We start from the raw sequence: 26,588 nt of genomic DNA on the forward strand, positions 1-26,588 counted from the left end.
TGCCCCTTCCGACAGTGTAGCACTCCCTCAGTACTGCCCCTTCCGACAGTGTAGCACTCCCTCAGTACTGCCCCTCCGACAGTGCAGCACTCCCTCAGTACTGCCCCTTCCGACAGTGTAGCACTCCCTCGGCACTGCCCCTCCGACAGTGCGGCGCTCCCTCGGCACTGCCCCTCCGACAGTGCGGCGCTCCCTCGGCACTGCCCCTCCGACTGTGCGGCGCTCCCTCGGCACTGCCCCTCCGACAGTGCGGCGCTCCCTCGGCACTGCCCCTCCGACAGTGCAGCACTCCCTCAGCACTGCCCCTCCGACAGTGTAGCACTCCCTCAGTACTGCCCCTTCCGACAGTGTAGCACTCCCTCAGTACTGCCCCTTCCGACAGTGTAGCACTCCCTCAGTACTGCCCCTCCGACAGTGCAGCACTCCCTCAGTACTGCCCCTTCCGACAGTGCGGCGCTCCCTCGGCACTGCCCCTCCGACAGTGCGGCGCTCCCTCGGCACTGCCCCTCCGACAGTGCGGCGCTCCCTCGGCACTGCCTCTCCGACAGTGCGGCGCTCCCTCAGTCCCTGGAGTGGGGCTTGAACCCACAACCTTCTGACTCCGAGGCGAGGGTGCTGCCCACTGAGCCCCGGCTGACTATATAGTTGGAAGCAGAGCTCGGTGTAAGTAAGATGTTGGAAGGCTCAATCAATCGGGTTCCCATTTTACGGCATGAATCATATTGTGCCGCTCACTCTCTGGTCTGTTGTAATTACTGTGTGTGTTGTATCTTGGCTCGGAGTGCATGAAATGACACCAGTTGCTCACCATATCGGGTTACACTTTGATGCATGTGGTGTGGGGCCGGTGCGGGGGTTTGCCGAGGAAGGACAGTGAGTACCGGTGGGGCTGCTTCAACAAGGCCCAAAGTGATCTGCCTGTGTCAGTTACTTTCACTGTTTGCAGGAGGTGGAACTGGTACTCCAGCTTTGTGACAATCGAAAAGTTAAATGAGCTTCATGTCTGGTCCTAAACACAGCTTTAAACACCGGAGAGAGAAACGCTGTTCGGTAGATGCTGGAGGACACATTTTAGATCCAGTGCAGCAAAAAAACAAGACTTGGATTTATATAGCGCCTTTCACGACCACCGGACGTCACAAAGCGCTTTACAGCCAATGAAGTACTTTTGGAGTGTGGTCGCTGTTGTAATGTGGGAAACGCAGCAGCCAATTTGCGCACAGCAAGCTCCCACACATAGCACTGTGATAATGACCAGATAATCTGTTTTTTTATGTTGATTGAGGGATAAATATTGGCCCCAGCACACTGGGGATAACTCCCCTGCTCTTCTTCGAAATATCGCCCTGGGATCTTTTACATCCACCTGAGAGGGAGACGGGGCCTCGGTTTAACGTCTCATCCGAAAGGATGCACCTCCGACAGTGCGGCGCTCCCTCAGTACTGCCCCTCCGACAGTGCGCCGCTCCCTCAGTACTGCCCCTCCGACAGTGCGGCGCTCCCTCAGTACTGCCCCTCCGACAGTGCGCCGCTCCCTCAGTACTGCCCCTCCGACAGTGCAGTGCTCCCTCAGTACTGCCCCCTCCGACAGTGCGGCACTCCCTCAGCACTGCCCCCTCCGACAGTGCGCCGCTCCCTCAGTACTGCCCCTCCGACAGTGCGCCGCTCCCTCAGTACTGCCCCTCCGACAGTGCAGTGCTCCCTCAGTACTGCCCCTCCGACAGTGCGGCGCTCCCTCAGCACTGCACTCAGAGTGTCAGCCTAAATTTATGTGCTCAAGTCTCTGGAGTGGGACTTGAACCCACAACCTCCTGACTCACAGGCGAGAGAGAGAGAGTGCTGCCCACTGACCACGGCTGACATTAAGTGTTTATAGTATCTTGGGAAGCATTGAGACTCCTCTGTTTGGGTCCTGTTGATAGTACTTCCTATCCTGAGTTTTAAGTATGCCATTTCATCATTTCTCAGCATTCTGCCTTCAACATGGAGCAGAAAGGGCTGAATGTTGCCTGGATTTCCCAGTAAAGACTGAAATCCTGCTGTTTATCTCAGATCATCGCCGTCCCGCTTGGAGAGAAACCGTACACAATTCTTACAGGGATTGACAGGGTAGATGCAGGGAGGATGTTTCCCCCAGGCTGGGGAGTCGAGAACCAGGGGTCACAGTCTCAGGATAAGGGCTCGGCCATTTAGGACTGAGATGAGGAGGAATTTCTTCACTCAGAGGGTGGTGAATCTTTGGAATTCTCTGCCCCAGAGGGCTGTGGAGGCTCAGTCGCTGAGTATATTCAAGACGGAGAGCGATAGATTTTTGGATATTAAGGGAATCGAGGGATATGGGGATCAGGCGGGAAAGTGGAGTTGAGGTAGAAGATCAGCCATGATCTCATTGAATGGCGGAGCAGGCTCGAGGGGCCAAAAGACCTGTTCTTAAATGTTCTTAAAGAATAAGAAGTAGACCCAGAAACCTTAACACCTTGTCTTCAATCTATCTCAACAGCACCTGGACCTGATAACCTCATACAGTTGATCATTGCTTTGCCCATCGCGTTGCTGATGGTGATATTCGGCCTGGTATTAACACTGTACTTCTTCAACAAGAAGCGGTAAGCCCATGGTTGCTAAGTTACCCAATGCAGTTAATGTTTAATAATTGTCTGTTCGGCCTTGGTCTAAATCTGTCACTGTTGGAGCCTCCCGATGGGCCCAATGCTGCACAGCTCTGTTAGCATCCGTGAATTGCTTTGAGGTGTAGTCACTGTTGGCAAACACCAGGGAGTAACTCCCCTGCTCTTCTTCGAAATAGTGCCGCGGGATCTTTTACATCCAGCTGAGAGAGCAGACGGGGCCTCGGTTTAATGTCTCATCTGAAATACGGCACCTCCGACAGTGCGGCACTCCCTCAGTACCGCCCCTCCGACAGTGCGCCGCTCCCTCAGTACCGCCCCTCCAACAGTACAGCGCACCCTCAGTACTGCCCCTCCGACAGTATGGTACTCCGACAGTACGGCGCTCCATCAGTACTGCCCCTCCGACAGTCCCTCCGACAGTACCGCACACCCTCAGTACCACCCCTCCGACAGTGGCGCTCCCTCAGCACTGCCCCTCCGACAGTGCTGGGCTCCCTCAGCACTGCCCCTCCGACAGTGCTGGGCTCCCTCAACACTGCCCCTCCGACAGTGCGGCGCTCCCTCAGCACTGCCCCTCCGACAGTGCGGCGCTCCCTCAGCACCGCCCCTCCGACAGTGCGGCGCTCCCTCAATACTGCATTGAGTGTGTCAGCCTAGATTTTTGTGCTCAAGTCTCTGGAGTGGGACTTGAACCCACGACCTTCTGACTGCGAGGCGAGGGTGCTGCCCACTGAGCCACGGCTGGCACGCGGAAAACGCAGTGGCCAATTTCCCGTAGAGCCAGAGCACACACACAGCGGTAAGGGAAATGGGCCGTTGATGTGGTGTTGTGGGCTGAGGCAGGAATGGAATGGATATTTGCTTGTCTGCCGTTTATCATTGTAGATAGAATATAACACTCGTAGCTAAAGTAGGTCTTTGGTGCTGGTGGAATCAATCTCAAATCCTACTTGTGCGTAGTCTGTTCAAGGGGAGTTTATATTCTCTCTGGGCTCCTGGAGGAGCGCTATGCTGACACTGGCCTGGGATGCCCAGTGCTCTGTCCCACGGACCTTAACCTGTGCCATTGCTCAAGGCCCATCTCCGTCAGCGAATCCCCTGGGTAAAGGGAGGGAATCCCAGTCCGTGACTTTAGTTTATGGCGACGCATCTCATGTCCTTCATGTTAATACTGAATGCCATTGACAGCAGTCTTTCAGTGTGAAAATGCTTGAGTTCTTGATAGCGGCTGAGTTTTTATTAATATATCATTTCTCTCTTGTGCAGAAATAACGATAGACTTCCAAATGGAGTCCTGTACGCATCTGTAAATCCCGAGTACTTCAGCGCTGCTGACAGTGAGTGATAAGTGGAATCCAACATTCAACTGATGTCTGGGGGGGGTGGTTAGGGAGAGGGGGTGAGTGGTGGTGGGGGTCAGGGAGAGGGGTGGGGGCGGGGGAGGTTTGGGCGGGTAGGGGGAGGGGTGGGTTGATGGCCGAGGGGAAGGATTTGCGGGGGGTTGGGTGGGGGAAGGGGTTGGTAGATGTGTGTGGGGAAGGGTGCGGGCAGGGAGGGAGAGGTGGGTGGGTTGGGGGGGGGAGGGGTTGGCCGAGGTGGGGAGGAAGGGTTTGGGGGAGGGGTTGGAGTTGACCGGGGAGGGAGCAGTCGGTGGGAGAGGGTTTGTGTGGAGGAAGGGGTTGGTAGATGTGTAGGGGGCGCGGGGGGTCGAGGAGAGAGAGAGAGACAGATGCTGGGGCAACAGGTGTAACCCATTCAGGCCATCGATCTTGTTCCTGCATTTTGTTTGGCCGATCCCAAATCCCAACACTTGCTCCCGATCCCCTTTTAAACACCTGCGTGAATTGTGCATCCTATGGAACATTGTGCATTGATGTCCCTTCCACGTTGTGGCGACCCCTGTATTTGAAATACGGTTTAGAAAGGATAAAAGACCGCGTGTGAAGTTGGTCGGAGAAAGCCCGGTGAAAAATCTAAATTTGTTCATTCAATATTCCTCCTTCGAGCAGAGAAGGTGAAGGGGAACTTTAATCGAGGTGTTCACAATTAAGAGGGGTTTGGGTGGAGTAAATAGGGAAAAGTCTGTTTCCAGGGGCAGGAGGATCGGTAACCAAAGGACACAAGTTTAAGATTATTGGCCAAGACTCCAGGGGGGCGATGAGGGGATTTTTTTACGCAGCGAGTTGTGATCGGGGACGCGTTGCCTGAAAGAGCCGACACAGGCACATGGGCTGAAAGGCCTCCCTCGGTGCTGTAAGATTCTGTGTTTACATTAGCCCCATGGTGCCTCCAACCGCCCCCAGTTTTTTCTCAACAGATGATTGACCAGAAGTTTCTAACCAAGACCATCTATTTCCACCTCCGTAACATCGCCCGCCTCTGCCCCGCCTCAGCTCGTCCGCTGCTGAAGCCCTCATCCATGCCCTTGTTACTTCTAGACTTGACCATTCCAACGCTCTCCTGGCTGGCCTCCCACATTCTACCCGACGTAAGCTAGAGGTGATCCATAACTTGGCTGCCCCGTGTCCTAACTCGCACCGAGTCCCACTCACCCATCACCCCCTGTGCTCGCTGCCCCGTGTCCTAACTCGCACCAAGTCTCGCTCACCCATCACCCCCTGTGCTCGCTGCCCCGTGTCCTAACTCGCACCGAGTCCTGCTCACCCATCACCCCCTGTGCTCGCTGTCCCGTGTCCTAACTCGCACCGAGTCCCACTCACCCATCACCCCCTGTGCTCGCTGCCCCGTGTCCTAACTCGCACCAAGTCTCGCTCACCCATCACCCCCTGTGCTCGCTGCCCCGTGTCCTAACTCGCACCGAGTCCCGCTCACCCATCACCCCCTGTGCTCGCTGCCCCGTGTCCTAACTCGCACCAAGTCTCGCTCACCCATCACCCCCTGTGCTCCCTGCCCCGTGTCCTAACTCGCACCGAGTCCCGCTCACCCATCACCCCCTGTGCTCGCTGCCCCGTGTCCTAACTCGCACCGAGTCCCGCTCACCCAACACCCCCTGTGCTCGCTGCGATTTCAAAATTCTCATCCTTGTTTACAAATCCCTCCATGGCCCTCGCCCCTCCCTATCTCTGTAATCTCCAGCCCCACAACCCCCCGAGATATCTCCAATCCTCTAATTCTGCCCTCCTGAGTATCCCTGATAGTGATCGCTCCACCATCGGTGGCCATGCCTTCTGTTGCCTGGGCCCCAAGCTCTGGAACTCCCTCCCTAAACCTCTCCGCCTATTTCCTCCTTTAAGACGCTCCTTAAAACCGACCTCTTTGACCAAGCTTTTGGTCATCTGGTGTCATTTCTTCTTACGTGGCTTGGTGTCAAAAATCTGTTTTGTCTTACAACGTTGGTGTGAAGCGCCTTGGGATGTTTTGCTACGTTAAAGGTGCTATATAAATACAAGTTGTTGTTGTATCGCTGTTTGCGCTGTCTGAGCGAGGTGCCTTGCCCTGTTCCAGTGTACGTGCCGGATGAGTGGGAGGTGCCGCGGGAGAAGATCACCATGAGCCGGGAGCTGGGCCAGGGGTCCTTTGGCATGGTGTACGAGGGCATCGCCAAGGGGGTGGTGAAGGGCGACCCCGAGACCAGAGTGGCCATCAAAACCGTCAACGAGTCGGCCAGCATGCGGGAGCGTATCGAGTTCCTCAACGAGGCGTCGGTGATGAAAGAGTTCAATTGTCATCATGTGGTACGTACAACACGAGAGGAGTCGGACCCCAGAGAGCTGGAGGAGCATTTTACTACATTGAACCTTGTTGGGTTCTAGGTCATTGATTGACTTTAGAGGCACAGTACTCTAAACTATATAACACAGTGTTACAGTACTGGTGGGTACAGGTCAGTCACTGTATAACACTGGGGTACAGTACTGGTGGGTACAGGTCAGTCACTGTATAACACTGGGGTACAGTACTGGTGGGTACAGGTCAGTCACTGTATAACATGGTGTTACAGTACTGGTGGGTACAGGTCTGTCATGCTATAACACTGGGGTACAGTACTGATGTGTCCAGGTCTGTCATGCTATAACACTGGGGTACAGTACTGGTGGGTACAGGTCTGTCATGCTATAACACTCGGGTACAGGTCTGTCACTATAACACTGGGGTACAATACTGGTGGGTACAGGTATATCACTGTATAACACTGGGCTACAGTACTGGTGGATACAGGTCTGTCACTGTATAACACTGGGCTACAGTACTGGTGGGTACAGGTCTGTCACTGTATAACACTGGGGTACAGTACTGGTGGGTACAGGTCTGTCACTGTTTCACACTGGGGTAAAGTACTGGTGGGTACAGATCTGTCACTGTATAACACTGGGGTACAGTGCTGGTGGGTACAGGTTTGTCACTGTATAACACTGGGGTACAGTGCTGGTGGGTACAGGTCTGTCACTGTATAACTGGGGTACAGTACTGGTGGGTACAGGTCTGTCACTGTATAACACTGGGGTACAGTACTGGTGGGTACAGGTCTGTCACTGCGTTATGGATCAAGTATCAATCTGTGCCTTAAGAGCAGCTGGCAATCGTTGCCTTTGACATCTCCACCTTTCGGTAGGGCGGGCGGCTTGTTCCTGCCCAGATCTGCTCCGATATTGTGTGCAGAAATTGGCAGAATACCTTGGCCCGCTACCTATTGCTATTTCTGACGTCACTATCTCCTCTGACTACCCTTGTATGCCCTCCCTGCACTAACGCAGCTCCAGAAACCATGGTAACTATCACTTCTCTTCACCTTCATTCTCTACAAAGCCCCAGAATACACAGGATTTGAACACTGCCCCTATTAGCGTCTTCAAACTACATTGAGGATAAGCAACTCCATACCAAAAGTTGGGTATGTTTGAGCTCTCTTGGCTCAGGAGAGAGAAGAGTCTTTAGGTCAACAAAGGTCACAATTACAATACTGTTCCTGGGTATATTTGCAGAAGGTTCTTGTGGTCAGATGATAGCGCAGGTACCTTGTGGATCAGAAGGTTGTGGGTTCGAACCCCACTCTGTACTGACACTGCATTGCCCGACTGAGGGAGTACTGCGTTGTCGGATGAAAGAACGACATGCATTTATATAGCGCCTTTCAGAACCACAGGAAGTCACAAATCGCTTAGAACATAAGAAATAGGAGCAGGAGTAGGCCATTCGGCCCCTTGAGCCTGCTCCGCCATTCAATAAAATCGTGGCTGATCTGATCATGGACTCAGCTCCACTTCCCCACCCGCTCCCCATAACTCTCGACTCCCTTATCGCTCAAAAATCTGTCTCTCTCCGCCTTAAATATATTCAATGACCCAGCCTCCACAACTCTCTGGGGCAGAGAATTCCACAGATTCACGACCCTCTGAGAGAAGAAATTCCTCCTCATCTCCGTTTTAAACGGGCGACCCCTTATTCTGAGACTATGCCCCCTAGTTCTAGATTCCCCCACGAGGGGAAACATCCTCTCTGCATCTCTCCAGTCGAGCCCCCTCAGAATCTTATACGTTTCAATAAGATCACCTCTCATTCTTCTAAACTCCAATGAGTACAGGCCCAACCTGCTCAACCTTTCCTCATATGACAACCCCTTCATCTCATCTTCGTTGAGAGATTAAACTGAGACTAGTCCTGTTCAGGTGTGTGTTAAAATCAAAATGGCATTATTTGAGCAAGACCAGGAAGTTCTCCTGCTGTCCTGGAGGAACCTTTCTTCCTCAACCAGCACGCCAAAAGCAGACCCAACTCATTGGCATTTGTGGGATCTTGCTGTGCTCGCCTGCAAAGCAGTCACTACATACAGTAAGTTGTTGCCGGTATTTGTTTTTTATTCGCAGCATGTGGGCGTCGCTGGCAAGGCCAGCATTTATTGCCCATCCCTAATTGCCCCTTGAGAAGGTGGTGGTGAGCCGCCTTCTTGAACCGCTGCAGTCCGTGTGGTGAAGGTGCTCCCACAGTGCTGACTTTGTCGGAGCGGTTTGGTACGACTGAGTGTCTCGCTGGGCCATTCCAGAGGGCAGTTAACCACATTGCTGTGGGTCTGGAGTCACATGTAGGCCAGACCCGGTACGGGCGACAGATTTCCTTCCCTGAAGGACATCGGTGAGCCAGTTGGGCTTTTCCAGCAATCCAGTAGCTTCATGGTCGCCATTACTGATACTAGTTTTATAATTCCAGATTTATTTAATTAACTGAATTTAAATTCACTAGATATATTCAAAAAGGAGATAGATGTAGTCCTTACTACTAGGGGGATCAAGGAGTATGGCGAGAAAGCAGGAATGGGGTACTGAAGTTGCATGTTCAGCCATGAACTCATTGAATGACGGTGCAGGTTCGTCAAGGCCGAATGGCCTACTCCTGCACCTGCATCTATTTTCTATGTTTCTAAATTCCCCAGCTGCTGTGGTGGGATTTGAACTCCGGAATGTGGATCATTAGTCCAGGCCCCTGGATTACTGGTCCAGTCACGTAGCACTATACTACCATACCCTTCAATGTTCCAAGGCACTTAAAGTAATTGACTGACTGTGAGGTAGTTTGAGATGTTTTAGAATTTGATTAGGCGCTATATAAATGCTGGTCTTTTAATGGCAAGGTTTCAGTGACATGTGTAATGTATTTGCTTTGTGGGTTCTGTGCTTAAGAATTTACAGCAACACATTGCTATTAAGAACTAGTTGGTTTATTAGCAAAGGTTCAACAATCACTCTACACATTACTAGTTCATCCATCGGGCTCGCAACCACCTGCCTCATCGTGGATCCCCCCGAACCCAACTGGCTGGGGTTTTATTGAGTCTTGTGAACATCACGTGAATGGCTAAGCCCCTCCCAACTCAACAGCTCTACCAACCTGTGAGCATGCTCATAGGGGCATACGTTACAATGTGGCAGATAGTCCATAGTTTATTAATCCTTCCGTGTGTGTGAGCCGGACTCCGCTAACTGCTTCTCTTGGCATCTCAGGTGCGCCTGCTGGGTGTGGTATCCCAAGGGCAGCCAACCTTGGTGATCATGGAGCTGATGACCCGCGGGGACCTGAAGAGCTACCTGCGATCGCTGCGGCCAGACGCGGAGGTGAGTGACACCAACATAGAAGCAATGACGGACAGGTAAAGACCCTCTGGTCCATCCAGCCCGCCCCACACAATCACAACACTTCGTGTGTCAGAACACATACTTTCCACCCCAGCCCAAACCATGTGATCTCCTGGCACAGCCGAGAGAAACAGATTTTTTTTTAAAAACCCAGGCCAATTTGGGAGAAAAGAAATCTTGTGAAATTCCTCTCCGACCTATCTCGGCGATCGACACTAGTCCAGGAGATCACCCTGGCCATTAAATTCCCTGCAGCACCTACCTTCTGTAAGAGGCGATCCCCGCCACAGCCAGAAATACATCCAGCTCTCGCTTGATGGAAATCAGCGAGCCTGCATCCACCACATGGAACGGCAACTTGGTCCAGCGGTGGTCTATTCTCTGGGAAAAGAATCACCTCCTGATGTCTACCCAGATCTCGCCCTGTACAACTTAAATGAGTGACCCCTGGTCCTGCCTAACCTATTTAATTGAAATAAACTGTCAGCTGGAACACCGTCTATTCCCTTCATTATCTTATAAACCTCAATCGTATCCCCCCAAAGTCTACGCTGCTCTAAGGTAAAGAGTCCCAACTCTTTTAGCCTATCTTGATAACTAAGACTTGGAATTAGTTGAGTGGCCCTTTTCTGCACCCTTTCCAGAGCCTGAATATCAGCCACCACATGAGGAGACCAAAACTGGGCCCAGTGTTCCAAGTGCGGTCTGACAAGGACAAAACAGTACGCCTCGTCTTATACTCAGTTGTCCTATGTCCTGGTGGGATTTGAACTGAAGTCCATGGATCATTATTAGTCCAGTAACACACCCACCATGCTGCTGGAGCCCCGGACTGGTAGCTCACGAGCTATCTGGAGGAGTCTCCCAGTTGGTTTACTGACGTGAATAAACACAATGACCCCAGAAACATGAATGTCCATTAACGTGATGGTGAGCATCGGCCAACGTCAGTTCCTGAAGGAACGTTCTAGAATCTAATTAAAGGAGCCACCACTGAACTCAATCCAATCTTGGCACCATTAATTTCAGGGGGGGGGTTTTGTCAGATCTTCTTCCACCCCTCCCATATCTCGTTTTTAAATTCATTCTCGGGATGTGGGTGTCGCTGGTAAGGCCGGCATTTATTGCCCATCCCTAATTGCCCCTTGAGAAGGTGGTGGTGAGCCGCCTTCTTGAACCGCTGCAGTCCGTGTGGTGAAGGTGCTCCCACAGCGCTGACTTTGTCGGAGCGGTTTGGTACGACTGAGTGTCTCGCTGGGCCATTTCAGGGGGCAGTTAAGAGTCAACCACATTGCTGTGGGTCTGGAGTCGCATATCGGCCAGACCGGGTAAGGGCGGCAGATTTCCTTCCCTAAAGGAACATTAGTGAACCAGTTGGGTTTTTACAACAATCCAGTGGTTTTCTGGTCACCATTACAGATACTAATTTTTTTATTCCAGGTTTATTTAATTAACTGAATTTAAATTCCCCAGCTGCCGTGGTGGGATTTGAACTTGGGTCTCTGTATCATTAGTCCAGGGCCCTGGATTACTGGTCCCATAACAAACCCACTACGCTACCGTTCCCATGTAAGGCTGAAGGAAGGCCCAGTTGAGCTAAGTGTGCAGAAGCAGAGGATAATTGGGATTGGGCTGAATAAAAGGATCAGTTTCGAATCGGGAGTACTGGATGCTTCAGTTATACTGTGGATCTCCCAACAGAATAACCCAGGTCACTCACCACCCACCCTGAAGAAGATGACGCAGATGGCGGGCGAGATCGCTGATGGCATGTCTTACCTCAACGCTAACAAGTTTGTTCACCGTGATTTAGCCGCTCGAAACTGCATGGTGGCAGAGGATTATACTGTAAAGATTGGAGGTGGGTTTTCCTGGCTGTGGTCACTAGCAGCTGTAAAGCACCATCATCTGATCTTTATTCAAACTCATGGCTTCCTCGAGTAAAAAGATTTAACAATATATTTGTCTGTGCGTATCGTACTGTCATACACTCCGGTGTCAGCCAGGGCTCAGTGGGCAGCACCCTCGCCTCTGAGTCAGAAGGTTGTGGGTTCAAGTCCCGCTCCAGGGACTGGAGCACAAAGGTCTAGGCTGACACTCCCAGTGCAGTGCTGAGGGAGCGCCGCACTGTCGGAGGGGCAGTGCTGAGGGAGCGCCGCACTGTCGGAGGGGCAGTGCTGAGGGAGCGCCGCACTGTCGGAGGGGCAGTACTGAGGGAGCGCCGCACTGTCGGAGGGGCAGTGCTGAGGGAGTGCCGCACTGTCGGAGGGGCAGTGCTGAGGGAGTGCCGCACTGTCGGAGGGGCAGTGCTGAGGGAGTGCCGCACTGTCGGAGGGGCAGTGCTGAGGGAGTGCCGCACTGTCGGAGGAGCAGTGCTGAGGGAGAGCCGCACTGTCGGAGGGGCAGTACTGAGGGAGTGCCGCACTGTCGGAGGGGCAGTACTGAGGGAGTGCCGCACTGTCGGAGGGGCAGTACTGAGGGAGTGCCGCACTGTCGGAGGGGCAGTGCTGAGGGAGTGCCGCACTGTCGGAGGGGCAGTACTGAGGGAGCGCCACACTGTCGGGGGGGCGGTACTGAGGGAGCGCCGCACTGTCTTTCGGATGAGTCGTTAAACCGAGGCCCCGTCTGCCCCATTGGCCAAGAACTGATTCAGGCTCAGCTGTGACTTTCCCCGCGGTTCTGGGCTTCTGCCGACACGGAGCCTTGGACAAGGTAGCAGCCGGTGCCTGTGACCAATGCTCCCGTTAAAGGGCTGCGCGGCCCATTCTAAATCCAGGAGGCCAAGAGCGCCTCGCTGCTTAAAGGGGGCTTTGCCCGTGAGCCTGACCCAGTCAGACTCACCACCTTGAGGGGGGGGTGGGGGGAGAACGTAGTTATTTCAAACTGCGGCCGCGTTTTGGTCTGCCACTTGACATTCGCCATTCTTTGAACCTCTCAAGTGATCTGAATTACTTGGGCTTCTTAGAAGTGTAGAGTTTTCTGGGCTCCGAGTGGAAAGCGAAGATCGTGACGCGATGTGTGCCCTTAACCCCACAGACTTTGGGATGACGCGAGATATCTACGAGACGGATTATTACCGGAAAGGCGGGAAGGGGCTGCTCCCAGTCCGTTGGATGTCGCCGGAATCACTGAAGGATGGAGTCTTCACCACGCACTCCGATGTCTGGTACGTCTGACTATTACGTTTCTGGTCGCCTTCAGCTGTGAACCTTACCCCCTCCTCTCAAACCCTGGCTATCACAAATCGCTAAAGGTTGCAACTCAGGTTAGCAACAAAAAAAAAAGCAAACAAAGCACTGGAGTTTATTTCTAGAGGTATGGAATTTGAAAAGTAGGGAGGTTTTGCTAAACCCGTATCGAACATAAGAAATAGGAGCAGGAGTAGGCCATACGGCCCCTCGAGCCTACTCTGCCATTCAATAAGATAATGGCTGATCCGATCATGGACTCAGCTCCACTTCCCTGCCCGCTCTCCTTATCCCCTTATTGCTCAAGAAACTGTCTATTTCTGTCTTAAAATTTATTCAATGTCCCAGCTTTCACAGCTCTCTGGGGCAGTGAATTCCAACCCTCTTGAGAGAAGAAATTCCTCCTCATCTCTGTTTTAAATGGGCAGCCCCTTATTCTAAGATCATGCCCTCTAGTTCTAGTCTCCCCCATCAGTGGAAACATCCTCTCTGCATCCACCTTGACAAGCCCCCTCATAATCTTATACATCTCGACAAGATCACCTCTCATTCTTCTGAATTCCAATGAGTAGAGGCCCAACCTACTCAACCTTTCCTCATGTCAATCCCCTCATCCCCGGAATCAACCGAGTGAACCTTCTCTGAACTGCCTCCAAAGCAAGTATATGCTTTCGTAAATATGGAAACCAAAACTGCACGCAGTACTCCAGGTGTGGCCTCACCAATACCCTGTATAGCTGTAGCCCACACTGCTGGTCACCATGCTATAAAACTGGATATAGAGACACTGGAGAGGTTTCGGAAGCCTTGCGTTCTCATCCCAAGATTGACCGTGAAAGCTGCTGATTGTCCCAACAATCCAACTGGCTCACTGATATCTTTGATGAAAGGCAGCCTGACATTACTGGCTGGTCTGGCCTACATGTGACCCGGGTCCCTATCCGAGTTGCTGACTCGCAATTCTCTTATTGGCCACAAGGAGGCAAACACCCCCCCCCCCTTCACCTTCTCAGATTGTCTCGGGATGAGCCACAAGCCCATCCCAAGAAAGATTTGGGTTAACTTTGCTTCCTTCTCTTCACAGTCACTGCATGTATAATATAAAAGCAGAAAACACTGGAAATACTCAGCAGGTCGAGCAGCATCTGTGGAGAGAGAAACCGAGTTAACGTTTCAGGTCCACGACCCTTTGTCAGAACCGGAAAAAGTTTGAGATGTAACAGTGTATTTGCTTCATGGGTTCTTTGCTTAAGAATTCAGAACACGTTGCTGTTAAGAACTAGTTGGTTTATTAGCAAAGGTTTAACAATCACACTACACATTACCGGTTCATCCACCAGGCTCACAACCACCTGCCCCATCGTGGATCCCCCGAACCCAGCTGGCCGGGGTTTTATTGAGTCTTGTGAACATCACGTGACTGGCTAAGCCACTCACAGTGCAACAGCTCCACAAACCTGTGAGCATACTCGCAGGGGCATACATTACAAACGGGTTTTAAGTGAGCGCTGAGGCAGGGGGAGGAGAGGAGAGGAGAGGAAAGAACAAAAAGGGAAGGTCTGTGATTGGGTGGAAGGCAGGAGAGATTCGAGAGACAAAAGGGATGATGGTGTGAGGCGAAAGGAGATGGTAACGGGACAAGTGAAGAAAGAAAAGATGGTTGTAGAGGAGGTGTAAATGGCAGAAACATCAATAGCTGCCATGTGGAAAAAATGTGGGCAGAGGTTATGGTCTGAAATTGTTCAACTCGATTTCCACCATTGTTCATTGTTTATAGGTTTATATGTAACCTTCAGGGCTGCTGACCGAGGGCCGTGTGGCTCTTTGTCGGCCAGCGCGGACACGATGGGCCGGAATGACCTCCTTCTGCACTGTAGGTTTCTGTGTTTCGATGTTGAGTCCAGAAGGCTGTAACATGCCCAATCGAAAGATGAGGTGGTGTTCCTTGAGCTTCATTGGAACAGTGTCAGAGGTCAAGGACGGAGAGGTCAGAGTGCGAGCGGATCGGGGAATTAACAAGTCACTGCATATAATTTGTTACGGGAAGATTGTGTTTGACTAACCCGATTGAATTTTTTTTGAGGAGGTAACCAAGAGGGTCAATGAGGGTAGTGCGTACGATGTAGTATATATGGACTTTAGCAAGGCTTTTGATAAGGTCCCACATGGTAAACTGGTCATGAAGGTTAAAGCCCATGGGATCCAGGGCAAAGTGGCAAGTTGGATCCAAAATTGGCTTAGAGGTAGGAAGCAAAGGGTAATGAGTGATGGATGTTTTTGTGACTGGAAGGATGTTTCCAGTGGGGTTCCGCAGGGCTCGGTGCTGGGTTCCTTGCTTTTTGTGGTATACATCAACGATTTAGATTTGAATATAGGGAGTATGATTAAGAAGTTTGCAGACGACACTAAAATTGGCAGTGTGGTTGATAATGAAGAGGAAAGTCATGGGCTGCAGGAGGACATCAATCTACTGGTCAGGTGGGCAGAGCCAAACCGGCAAAACGCAGTGAAATCTGCACCACCCCCCCCCCCCCCCCCCTCGTCTTGCCCCACCCCTGAAATGGCGGCAGGACTTGCCATCACATCAAACATCGGGCAATAGCAGGATGTGGTCAGGTGACTCGGGCTGGGCGGGGCGGCAGGCTTTGAACCTTTTCCCCTGGCACCATCGGCTGACTTCCATCCGAAACGGATTTGTGTGTGGCATTCGATCTTGCGCTGGGTTTTCTGACATCCAACTAACCGCACTTCCTCAGAGTTTCGAATGAAGAAACGAATGATCCTCCTTTATTACCTGCAACACCAGCCTTATTTTTTTTCCCCGTGTTTGAAAGAATTCAAACAACCTTGTTAAAATCTGCCTTGCTTCCAGACACCTGTTTCTTTTTGACCAGTACACTGATTTATTTCTGTACTTGTACAGTCGAGTGCCAGCCGGGGCTCAGTGGGCAGCACTCTGGCCTCGGAGTCAGAAGGTCGTGGGTTCAAGTCCCACTCCAGGAACCTGAGCACAAAAATCTACGCTGACATCCCAGTGCTGAGGGAGCGCCGCACTGTCGGAGGGGCAGTACTGAGGGAGCGCCGCACTGTCGGAGGGGCAGTGCTGAGGGAGCGCCGCACTGTCGAAGAGGCAGTACTGAGGGAGCGCCGCACTGTCGGAGCTGCCATCTTTCAGATGAGACGTTAAACCGAGGCCCCGTCTGCTCTCTCAGGTGGACATAAACGATCCCACGGCACTATTTCGAAGAAGAGCAGGGGAGTTCTCCCCAGTGTCCTGGGGCCAATATTTATCCCTCAATCAACATCACTAAAAACAGATTATCTGGGTCATTATCACATTGCTGTGTGTGGGAGCTTGCTGTGCGCAAATTGGCTGCCGCATTTCCCACATTACAACAGTGACTACACTCCAAAAGTACTTCATTGGCTGTAAAGCGCTTTGGGACGTCCGGTGGTCGTGAAAGATGCTATAGAAATGCAAGTTTCTAATACATTTGTGTGAAATGCCTTTATCCCTCGTTCCAACGGTCTGATCATTCAGCACCACCTTTAACTTTAGCGTCTCGTGACCAATGCTCCCTCTAATTTTGTACTTTTGGACTCGAAATGATGAAACAACGCCAAAAGCTCCCCCCAATTTCTTCCGCTGCCTCTCGTCTGCTGAAGGTGTTGACTCATTGCCAGGATCGGGTTCCATGGGATCCCAGAGTTCGCCAGTACCTCGCCGCGGTGTTGTGTGCGCGAGCCTAGATAGCATCAACAAGCAGTTTAACCAGGGGGGGGGCATCATAGCCAAGCCCAAGCCTGCCCACACTCGAGAGACACTGTTGCTTAGAAGTCCGTTGACTGGACACCAAGGGTAGGGAGGGGAACGCAGCTGGGCACACCTGTTCCACCTGGTCTGTCCAGCGACCCCTTGCTGCATGTTGCTGGGCAGATTAGGCTCGGGTATGATGCTCCCCACAGCCAAAGAGTCACTTGGCAGGATAGGCACACCTGCATCAGTGTTCTCGATCAGGCTAATATCCCCAGCATCGAAGCACTGACCACATTCGATCAGCTCCGCTGGGCAGGCCACATCACCCGCATGCCCGACACGAGACTCCCAAAGCAAGTGCTCTACTCTGACCTCTGACATGGCAAGCGAACCCCAGGTGGGCAGAGGAAACGTTTCACGGGCACCCTCAAAGCCTCCTTGGTAAAATGCAACATTCCCACCGACACCTGGGAGTCCCTGGCCCAAGACTGCTCAAAGTGGAGGAAAAGCATAGAAATATAAAAATTTACCACTCAGAAGGAGGCCATTCCGGCCCATCGTGCCCGCGCCGGCTGACAAAGAATCACACGGCCCTCGGTCAGCAGCCCTGAAGGTTACATATAAACCTATGAACAATGGCGGAAAGGCAAAGAGCACCCTGCCCAACCAGTCCGCCTCACACAACTGTTACACCCCTTGCACTGAAACATTCTACACTCCACCCCAACCGGAGCCATGGGATCTCCTGGGAGAGGCAAAAAACCAGATTAAAAACCCAGGCCAATTGGGGAGAAGGCGCTGAACACCTCAAGTCCCTTTGCCGAGAGCAAGCTGAAGCCAAGCGTCGACAGCGGAAGGAGCGTGCGGCAACCCAGACTCCCCACCCACCCGTCCCTCCAACCACCGTCTGCCCCAGACAACGCCTGTGACAGAGACTGTGGGTCCCACATCGGACTCTTCAGTCACCTGAGAACTCACTTCTAGTGTGGAAGCAAAGTGATCCTCGACTCCGAGGAACTGCCTGTGATGACGATGTTTGAATGCTTGCCTTTTGTGAGTGCAGAGACCTCGGAGGGTTGCGGGGGCTGGAGGAGCTTACAGAGATTGGGAGGGGGGAGGGGAGGGGAGAGGACATGGAGGGATTTGAGGATGAGCGTTTTAAAATCGAGGCGCTGATGGACTTGGAACGAATGGCCTTATTTTTTTGTTGCTTCCCAACGCAGGTCGTTTGGAGTGGTTCTGTGGGAGATAGCCACGCTGGCTGAACAGCCGTACCAGGGCATGTCCAATGAGCAGGTGCTGCGCTTCGTGATGGAGGGTGGCTTGCTGGAGCGACCGGAATCCTGTGCCGACAGCCTGTAAGTGCGAAAGGGGAGGTGGGTGGGGTGGAGCTGGTTGGCTTCAGGATTGAGATACTCCGGACCCCTTCACAAGAGGGAGGTGTGAGACCGCACCTGGAGTATTGTGTACAGTGTCGGTCTCCTTACCCAAGGATGGATATACTTGCCATAGAGGGAGTGCAACGAAGGTTCACCAGACTGATTCCTGGGATGCCAAATGGCCTATTCCTGCTCCTATTTCTTATGTTCTTATGCAGGGCGATTGTCCTATGAGGAGAGATTGAGTAGACGAGGCCTATATTCTCTAGAGTTTAGAAGAATGAGAGGTGATCTCATTGAAACATACAACATTCTTACAGGGCTTGACAGGGTAGATGCAGGGAGGATGTTTCCCCCGGGCTGGAGAGTCTAGAACCAGGGGTCACAGTCTCAGGATAAGGGGTCGGTCATTTAGGACGGAGATGAATAAGAATTTCTTCACTCAGAGGGTGGTGAATCTTTGCAATTCTCTACCCCAGAAGACTGGAGGTTCAGTCGTTGAATATATTTAAGGCTGAGATCAAAAGATTTTTGGATATTAAGGGAATCAAGGGATATGGGGATAGAATCATAGAAAATAGGTGCAGGAGTAGGCCATTCGGCCCTTCGAGCCTGCACCACCATTCGATAAGATCATGGCTGATCATTCACCTCAGTACCCCTTTCCTGCTTTCTCTCCATACCCCTTGATCCCTTTAAGCCGTAAGGGCCACATCTAACTCCCTCTTGAATATATCCAACGAAAAGTGGAGTTGAGGTCGAAGATCAGCCGTGATCTCATTGAATGGCGGAGCAGGCTCGAGGGGCCGAATGGCTGACTCCTGCTCCTATTCTGTAATACTCGAGCTTTATTCGTGGCGGTTCCTGCACCACAGCACAAGAGCCCTCAGGAATGAACAGCCCATCAATTTCTGGTGGGCCTCCACCTCCCACAGCCCACCGTCGCACGCTTTCCTGCAACTCCATCTTGCTGCACAATGCATCCCATTGTCCCGTTCATCCTCTCTGCCTCCGTCTCCTTCCCTGCAAAACTGCCATACACTTTGGACGAGAAAGTTTCCACCTAATTTCCTTTCTTGTGCCTAACTTCTGAATATTGACTCATTGCACCCTTCACGGGACGGGACCAGTTTCAGCCGTTTCCAATCCCCCTTCTCATAATAGAATTGAAAGGTAGGGAAGTTATGCTAAACCTGTATCGAACCTTGGTTAGATTACACCTCTGCGTACAGTTCCGGTCGCCATATTATAAACAGGATATAGAGGCACTGGAGAGGGTGCAGTGAAGATTTACAAGGATGATACCAGAAATGCGAGGGTATATATATCAGGAAAGGGTGAACAGGCTGGGTCTCCTTTCTCTTGGGGGAAAAAAGGCAGTTGAGGGGTGACCTAATCGAGGTCTTTAAAATGATGATAGGTTTTGATCGAGTGGATACAGAGAGAGTGTTTCCACTTGTGGGGAAGAGCAGAACTAGAGATATAACTGGAGCATATAAGATCGGGAATTCAGGAGAAACTTCTTTACCCAGAGAGCGGTGAGAATGTGGAACTCGCTGCCACAGGGAGGGGTTGAGGCGAATAGTATCGATGCATTTAAGGGGAGGCTGGACAAGCGTATGGGGGAGAAGGGAATAGAGGGTTATGCTGATAGATTTAGATGAGGAAAGACGGGAGGAGGCTCGAGTGGAGCATAAACACCGGCATGGACTGGTTGGGCCCAATGGCCTGTGTCTGTGCCGTATATCCCGTGTAATCTTGGGCTTCTAATTAGGTCACCTCATAGAATGATAGACATTTACAGCACGGATGGAGGCCATTCGGCCCATCGTGTCCGCGCCAGCCGACAAAGAGCTACCCAGCCTAATCCCACTTTCCAGCTCACGGTCCGTAGCCCTGTAGGTTACGGCACTTCAAGTGCACAGCCAAGTACTTTTTAAATGTGGTGAGGGCTCTGCCTCTTCCACCATTTCAGGCAGAGAGTTCCAGACCCCCACCACCCTCTGGGTGAAGAAATCTCCCCACAAATCCTCTCTAAACCTCCCCCCCCATTACTTCAAATCTATGCCCCCTGGTTGTTGACCCCCCTGCTCAGGGAAACAGGTCCGTCCTATCCACTCTATCCAGGCCCCTCATAATTTTAGACACCTCAATCACGTCTCCCCTCAGCCTCCTCTGTTCCAAAGCAAACAGCCCCAGCCTATCCAATCTTTCCTCATCGCCAAAATTCTTCAAGATCCTCCTCAGCAACAACGAGACATCAGAAGGCGGCACCACACTAAAGCAGGGAAAAACACTGGCCCCTGGACAGAGGGAAAGCACAAAGGGTTAAGATGGGGGGTGTGTGTGGGAGCAGCAGACATTGATAAAGATTGAGAGAGAGAGAGCGAGAGAGAGAGAGTTTGAACGTGGCGGTGGAGAATTGAGCAAGGTCGGGGAGATGAGTGCAGAAGCTGAATGAAGAGCTGTGACTGCAGAAGCGAAGGGTATGTGCGTACAGACAAGTTGCTCGAACATAGGGCGGGGAAAGGTCACCGAGACACTTCTGAAGCACGGAAGTTGGAGAGAGGGTGATGGTGGTTGAGGTTGTGCGGGTGATGACACGAGCTGTGACATTTGGAGTAGGTAGTTAACGATTGGTGTGGTGGTAACATTGTCGTCTTCTGAGAAGCCCCACTTCACATTGGCCTGGAGTCTGTCTGTTGTTGCCACCTCCTGTCCTGGGACTTGCTGGCAGTGGGCCCTTCTGATTCAGCACTTCTCCCTGGGTGCTCATTCTCCAACCAGCTCACACATTCATTCTTCCCCTCACTCTTTCTCTCACTTGCTAGTTTCTCTTACTTTCTCACTATTTCTCTCTCTATCCCCCTCTCGTTTTCTTTCACTTTCTCTCTCGCTCTTTTCTCTCGCTCTTTTCTTTTTCTCACTCTCGCAGTTTTTCTCTCCCTCATTCTCTCGCTCTTTCTCACTCTCATTCTTTCTCTCACTTTCGCTCGCTCACACGCTCGCTCGCTCGCTCTGCCTCTCTCTCTCTCGCTCTGCCTCTCTCTTGCTCTGCCTCTCGCTCGCTCTGCCTCCCTCTTTCTCGCTCGCTCTGCCTCCCTCTTTCTCGCTCGCTCTGCCTCTCTCTCTCGCTCGCTCTGCCTCCCTCTTTCTCGCTCTGCCTCTCTCTCGCTCTGCCCCCTCTCTCTCTCTCTCGCTCTGCCTCCCTCTTTCTCGCTCTGCCTCCCTCTCTCTCGCTCTGCCTCCCTCTCTCTCTCTCGCTCTGCCCCCTCTCTCTCGCTCGCTCTGCCCCCTCTCTCTCTCTCGCTCTGCCTCTCTCGCTCTGCCCCTCCCCACCCTCGCTCTGCCCCTCCCACCCTCGCTCTGCCCCTCCCCCCTCTCGCTCTGCCCCTCCCCCCCTCTCGCTCTGCCCCTCCCCCCCTCTCGCTCTGCCCCTCCCCCCCTCTCGCTCTGCCCCTCCCCCCCTCTCGCTCTGCCCCTCCCCCCCTCGCTCTGCCCCTCCCCCCCTCGCTCTGCCCCTCCCCCCTCGCTCTGCCCCTCCCCCCCTCGCTCTGCCCCTCCCCCCCTCGCTCTGCCCCTCCCCCCCTCTCGCTCTGCCCCTCCCCCCCTCTCGCTCTGCCCCTCCCCCCTCTCGCTCTGCCCCTCCCCCCCTCTCGCTCTGCCCCTCCCCCCCTCGCTCTGCCCCTCCCCCCCTCGCTCTGCCCCTCCCCCCTCGCTCTGCCCCTCCCCCCCTCGCTCTGCCCCTCCCCCCTCGCTCTGCCCCTCCCCCTCTCGCTCTGCCCCTCCCCCTCTCGCTCTGCCCCTCCCCCTCTCGCTCTGCCCCTCCCCCTCTCGCTCTGCCCCTCCCCCTCTCGCTCTGCCCCTCCCCCTCTCGCTCTGCCCCTCCCCCTCTCGCTCTGCCCCTCCCCCTCTCGCTCTGCCCCTCCCCCTCTCGCTCTGCCCCTCCCCCTCTCGCTCTGCCCCTCCCCACCCCGCTCTGCCCCTCCCCACCCTCGCTCTGCCCCTCCCTAACCTCGCTCTGCCCCTCCCCACCCTCGCTCTGCCCCTCCCCCTCTCGCGCTCTGCCCCTCCCCCTCTCGCGCTCTGCCCCTCCCCCTCTCGCGCTCTGCCCCTCCCCCTCTCGCGCTCTGCCCCTCCCCCTCTCGCGCTCTGCCCCTCCCCCTCTCGCGCTCTGCCCCTCCCCCTCTCGCGCTCTGCCCCTCCCCCTCTCGCGCTCTGCCCCTCCCCCTCTCGCGCTCTGCCCCTCCCCCTCTCGCGCTCTGCCCCTCCCCCTCTCGCGCTCTGCCCCTCCCCCTCTCGCGCTCTGCCCCTCGCGCTCTGCCCCTCACGCTCTGCCTCTCGCGCTCTGCCCCTCGCGCTCTGCCTCTCGCGCTCTGCCCCTCGCGCTCTGCCCCTCGCGCTCTGCCCCTCGCGCTCTGCCCCTCGCGCTCTGCCTCTCGCGCTCTGCCCCTCCCCCTCTCGCGCTCTGCCCCTCCCCCTCTCGCGCTCTGCCCCTCCCCCTCTCGCGCTCTGCCCCTCCCCCTCTCGCGCTCTGCCCCTCCCCCTCTCGCGCTCTGCCCCTCCCCCTCTCGCGCTCTGCCCCTCCCCCTCTCGCGCTCTGCCCCTCCCCCTCTCGCGCTCTGCCCCTCCCCCTCTCGCGCTCTGCCCCTCCCCCTCTCGCGCTCTGCCCCTCCCCCTCTCGCGCTCTGCCCCTCCCCCTCTCGCGCTCTGCCCCTCCCCCTCTCGCGCTCTGCCCCTCCCCCTCTCGCGCTCTGCCCCTCCCCCTCTCGCGCTCTGCCCCTCCCCCTCTCGCGCTCTGCCCCTCCCCCTCTCGCGCTCTGCCCCTCCCCCTCTCGCGCTCTGCCCCTCCCCCTCTCGCGCTCTGCCCCTCCCCCTCTCGCGCTCTGCCCCTCCCCCTCTCGCGCTCTGCCCCTCCCTCTCTCGCGCTCTGCCCCTCTCTCTCTCGCGCTCTGCCCCTCTCTCTCTCTCGCTCTGCCCCTCTCTCTCTCTCGCTCTGCCCCTCTCCCCCTCTCGCTCTGCCGCCCCTCTCTCTCTCCCTCTGCCCTTCTCTCTCTCGCTCTGCCCCCCTCTCTCTCTCGCTCTGCCCCCCTCTCTCTCTCGCTCTGCCCCTCTCTCTCTCTCTCGCTCTGCCCCTCTCTCTCTCTCTCGCTCTGCCCCTCTCTCTCTCTCTCGCTCTGCCCCCCTCTCTCTATCTCGCTCTGCCCCCCTCTCTCTCTCTCGCTCTGCCCCCCCTCTCTCTCGCTCTGCCCTCCTCACTCTCTCGCTCTGCCCCTCTCTCCCGCGCGCTCTTTTCCCCTTAACTTTCCACCCTCTCTTTTTTTGTGCTTCTTTCTCTCTTTCCTTGTCTCTCTCTCTCTCTATCCCTGTCTCTTTCTCTCCATGCATACCAGAAGTAAGCTATCTCAGCAGTTTACATTGTGACGCAGAGCAGAAAGTGGGTAGCGAGAGCTGGATATGAATGCCAGTGCTCAACATTTCCATACGCAAGATAACTTGTAGTGGGAAAATATTGGAATTTAATTTGGTAATGTTGGCAGTCTGACAATGTAGCAAATCAAATTTCTGACTGTACAAATGGTGAGTATATCATCAATTACTGTCACTTTTAAAATTGGTTAATTAATCTGCTGCCGTTCTAAAATGAAATTGCCGTATCATCAAATATTTCAGTCCAGATTTTCCCATGAAACAGACGCGCTTTCATTATGGCTTTTCATTATCATTCTTTTTCGCTTTCTGCCGACACCCAATCTCCAGTTGTGTGTCTCTCGCTCTCCCGAAGTGCTCCTACCCGCCAAGTCTGTGCCGGCGTTTGCCGACAAGTCAGCAAGCGCTTTTAATTCTACCGTCCGCTGCCGTGCAGTGGCCACAGTTACACAGGCTGACCTGCTGTAACACCTCAAGTAAAGGAAGAAAGACTTGCATTTATATAGCGCCTTTCACGACCACCGGGGACTCTCAAAGCGAACGAACCACTTTTTGGAAGTGTAGTCATTGCTGTAATGTGGGAAACGCGGCAGCCAATTTGTGCACAGCAAGCTCCCACACACAGCAATGTGACAATGACCAGATCATCTGTTTTTTTTTAGTGATGTTGATTGAGGGATAAATATTGGCCCCAGGACATCGGGAAGAACTCCCCTGCTCTTCTTCGAAAAATAGAGCCCGGGATCGTTTACGTTCACCTGAGAGGGCAGACATCTCGGTTTAACATCTCATCCGAAAGACGGCACCTCCGACAGTGCAGCACTCCTTCAGTACTGCCCCTCTGACAGTGCAGGGCTCCCTCAGCACTGCCTCTCCGACAGTGCAGCGCTCCCTCAGTGCAGCGCTCCTTAATTCAGCGCTCCCTCAGCACTGCCCCTCTGACAGTGCGGCGCTCCCTCAGCACTGCCCCTCTGACAGTGCAGCGCTCCCTCAGCACTGCCCCTCTGACAGTGCGGCGCTCCCTCAGCACTGCCCCTCTGACAGTGCAGCGCTCCCTCAGCACTGCACTGGGAGTGTCAGCCTAGATTTATGTGCTCCAGTCCCTGGAGTGGGACTTGAACCCACAACCTTCTGACTCAGAGGCGAGTGTGCTGCCCACTGAGCCACGGCTGGCACTGAGTGCTATTCGACTGCGTAGGGGAGTCCGTGCCAGGTCCAAACCTATCCTCCCGCTGTTGCCACTGGGTGCGATCAGGAGCAGGAATCTGACTGCCTTGATTTGTCCCCCTCTCTCTCCCTGTCGCTCGCTCCAGAGCCCTGAGGCCCCTGCAGCCCTGACCGAGGCCATCGAGGACGTTTCCTGACTCGCCTCCTTTCCCAGTGCTGGACGGGACTCCCAGCATTCACCATAATGCCCCTTGCCTCTTACAACTACACATTGATGTTGTTTAATCGCGTCTTTTAACGTCGTGAAATGTCCCAAGGCGATTTTAAAAATTTGACACCGAACCACATAAGTAGAAATTAAGGCAGGTGACCAAAAGCTTGGTCAAAGAAGTATTTTTTTTAAGGAGCGTCTTGGAGGAAAGAGAGATAGAGAGGCGGAGAGGTTTAGGGAGGGAGTTCCAGAGCTTGGGGCCCAGGCAACAGAAGGCACGGCCACCGATGGTGGAGCGATTATAATCAGGGATGCTCAAGGGGCCAGAATTAGAGGAGCGCAGACATCACGGGGGGGCGGGGGGGGGTGGGGGTTGTGGGGCTGGAGGAGATTACAGAGACAGGAAGGGGAGGGAGAGGGTTGTGGGGCTGGGGGAGATTACAGAGACAGGAAGGGGAGGGAGAGGGTTGTGGGGCTGGGGGAGATTACAGAGATAGGAAGGGGCGAGGGCAGTTAATGCAAGTGAAAGAAAGATGTTGATCAGTGAGAGCTGTCCTTTAAAAGTCATTTCCTGGTCAGTGGCAGGTCGGGGTGTCGGATAACAGCCCGCGTGTTGTGCTGGCCCGTGCTGGGTGTAAACGGCCCACTTGACATGTGATTTGTTGTCTTGAATACCTTCCCTTAATGAGCCTGCCGAGGGTTCCTGTTGACATTAGCCTCAAGTAGTGCGGAGATTGATTACAGGCCACTGGGGGATGGCCGGGAGATCACAGCCAGCATGGTGTAATAGAGGTCACAGGAGAGGATTGTGTGTTGGCCGCGCTACAGTTATGAGGAGAATTGCTTTTTATTCAATCTAATTCTGTTTCCACCCCCCCGCCCGAACCTGAAGGCACCGACTTGCATTTGGGGATCACGTGCCTGCTGGCAATTTGCCAGCCTCCATAACGAGCGTTGGCAGACTATTTGGCCAAGGGGTGCATCGGTCCTCAAGCTCTCCCTGTCCTCCGCACACAGCGACCTTCCCGCTGGGATCAGGAGCGGTAACAGTGACTGAGTTCCTTACTCTCCAACCCCCCGTTCCCCCTCCCAAAACCCTCAACCGAAACCTACAGGCACTGAGGACTATACTCATTGGAGTTTAGAAGAATGAGAGGTGATCTTATTGAAATGTATAAGATGCTGAGGGGGCTCGACAGGGTAGATGCAGAGAGGATGTTTCCCCTCGTGGGGGAATCTAGAACTAGGGGGCATAGTTTCAGAATAAGGGGTCGCCCATTTAAAATGGAGATGAGGAGGAATTTCTTCTCTGAGGGTTGAAAATCTGTGGAATTCTCTGCCCCAGAGAGCTGTGGAGGCTGGGTCATTGAATATATTTAAGGTGGAGATAGACAGATTTTTGAACGATAAGGGAGTGAAGGGTTATGGGGAGTGGGCGGGGAAGTGGAGCTGAGCCCAAGATCGGATCAGCCGTGATCTTATTGAATGGCGGAGCAGGCTCAAGGGGCCGAATGGCCGACTCCTGTCTGCCTCTCTTTCTGTCTCCCTCGCGCCCCCTGTTTCCCTCGCGCCCCACCTGTCTCCCTCGCGCGGCCCCCCTCCTCTCCCTCCCTCGCCCTCTTCCTCCTTCCCTCGGGCGGGCGGGAGATTGTGCTGTGCACAGTGAGTATTGGAACTCTTGAAATGTCCAGTCCCTCGCCCTAGCTATATTACAGTGTCCCCCTCGCTCGCTCTCCCC

General features: G+C 53.9%; 1 protein-coding gene across 1 annotated transcript in view; it reads left to right on the forward strand.

Annotated features, from left to right (window-relative positions):
- The window catches only part of igf1ra (insulin-like growth factor 1a receptor), a 274,532-nt gene that overhangs the window by 238,099 nt on the left and 9,845 nt on the right, over positions 1-26,588 (forward strand). Inside the window, exons 14-20 of the mRNA XM_070864979.1 lie at positions 2,501-2,606; positions 3,897-3,967; positions 6,096-6,325; positions 9,587-9,697; positions 11,420-11,579; positions 12,755-12,884; positions 17,887-18,021. Coding sequence (XP_070721080.1) covers positions 2,501-2,606; positions 3,897-3,967; positions 6,096-6,325; positions 9,587-9,697; positions 11,420-11,579; positions 12,755-12,884; positions 17,887-18,021 — 943 coding nt within the window. The remainder of the gene's footprint in view (positions 1-2,500; positions 2,607-3,896; positions 3,968-6,095; positions 6,326-9,586; positions 9,698-11,419; positions 11,580-12,754; positions 12,885-17,886; positions 18,022-26,588) is intronic.

Source organism: Pristiophorus japonicus, chromosome 21 (assembly GCF_044704955.1).
Source record: "Pristiophorus japonicus isolate sPriJap1 chromosome 21, sPriJap1.hap1, whole genome shotgun sequence".
NCBI classification, from domain to species: Eukaryota; Metazoa; Chordata; class Chondrichthyes; family Pristiophoridae; genus Pristiophorus; species Pristiophorus japonicus.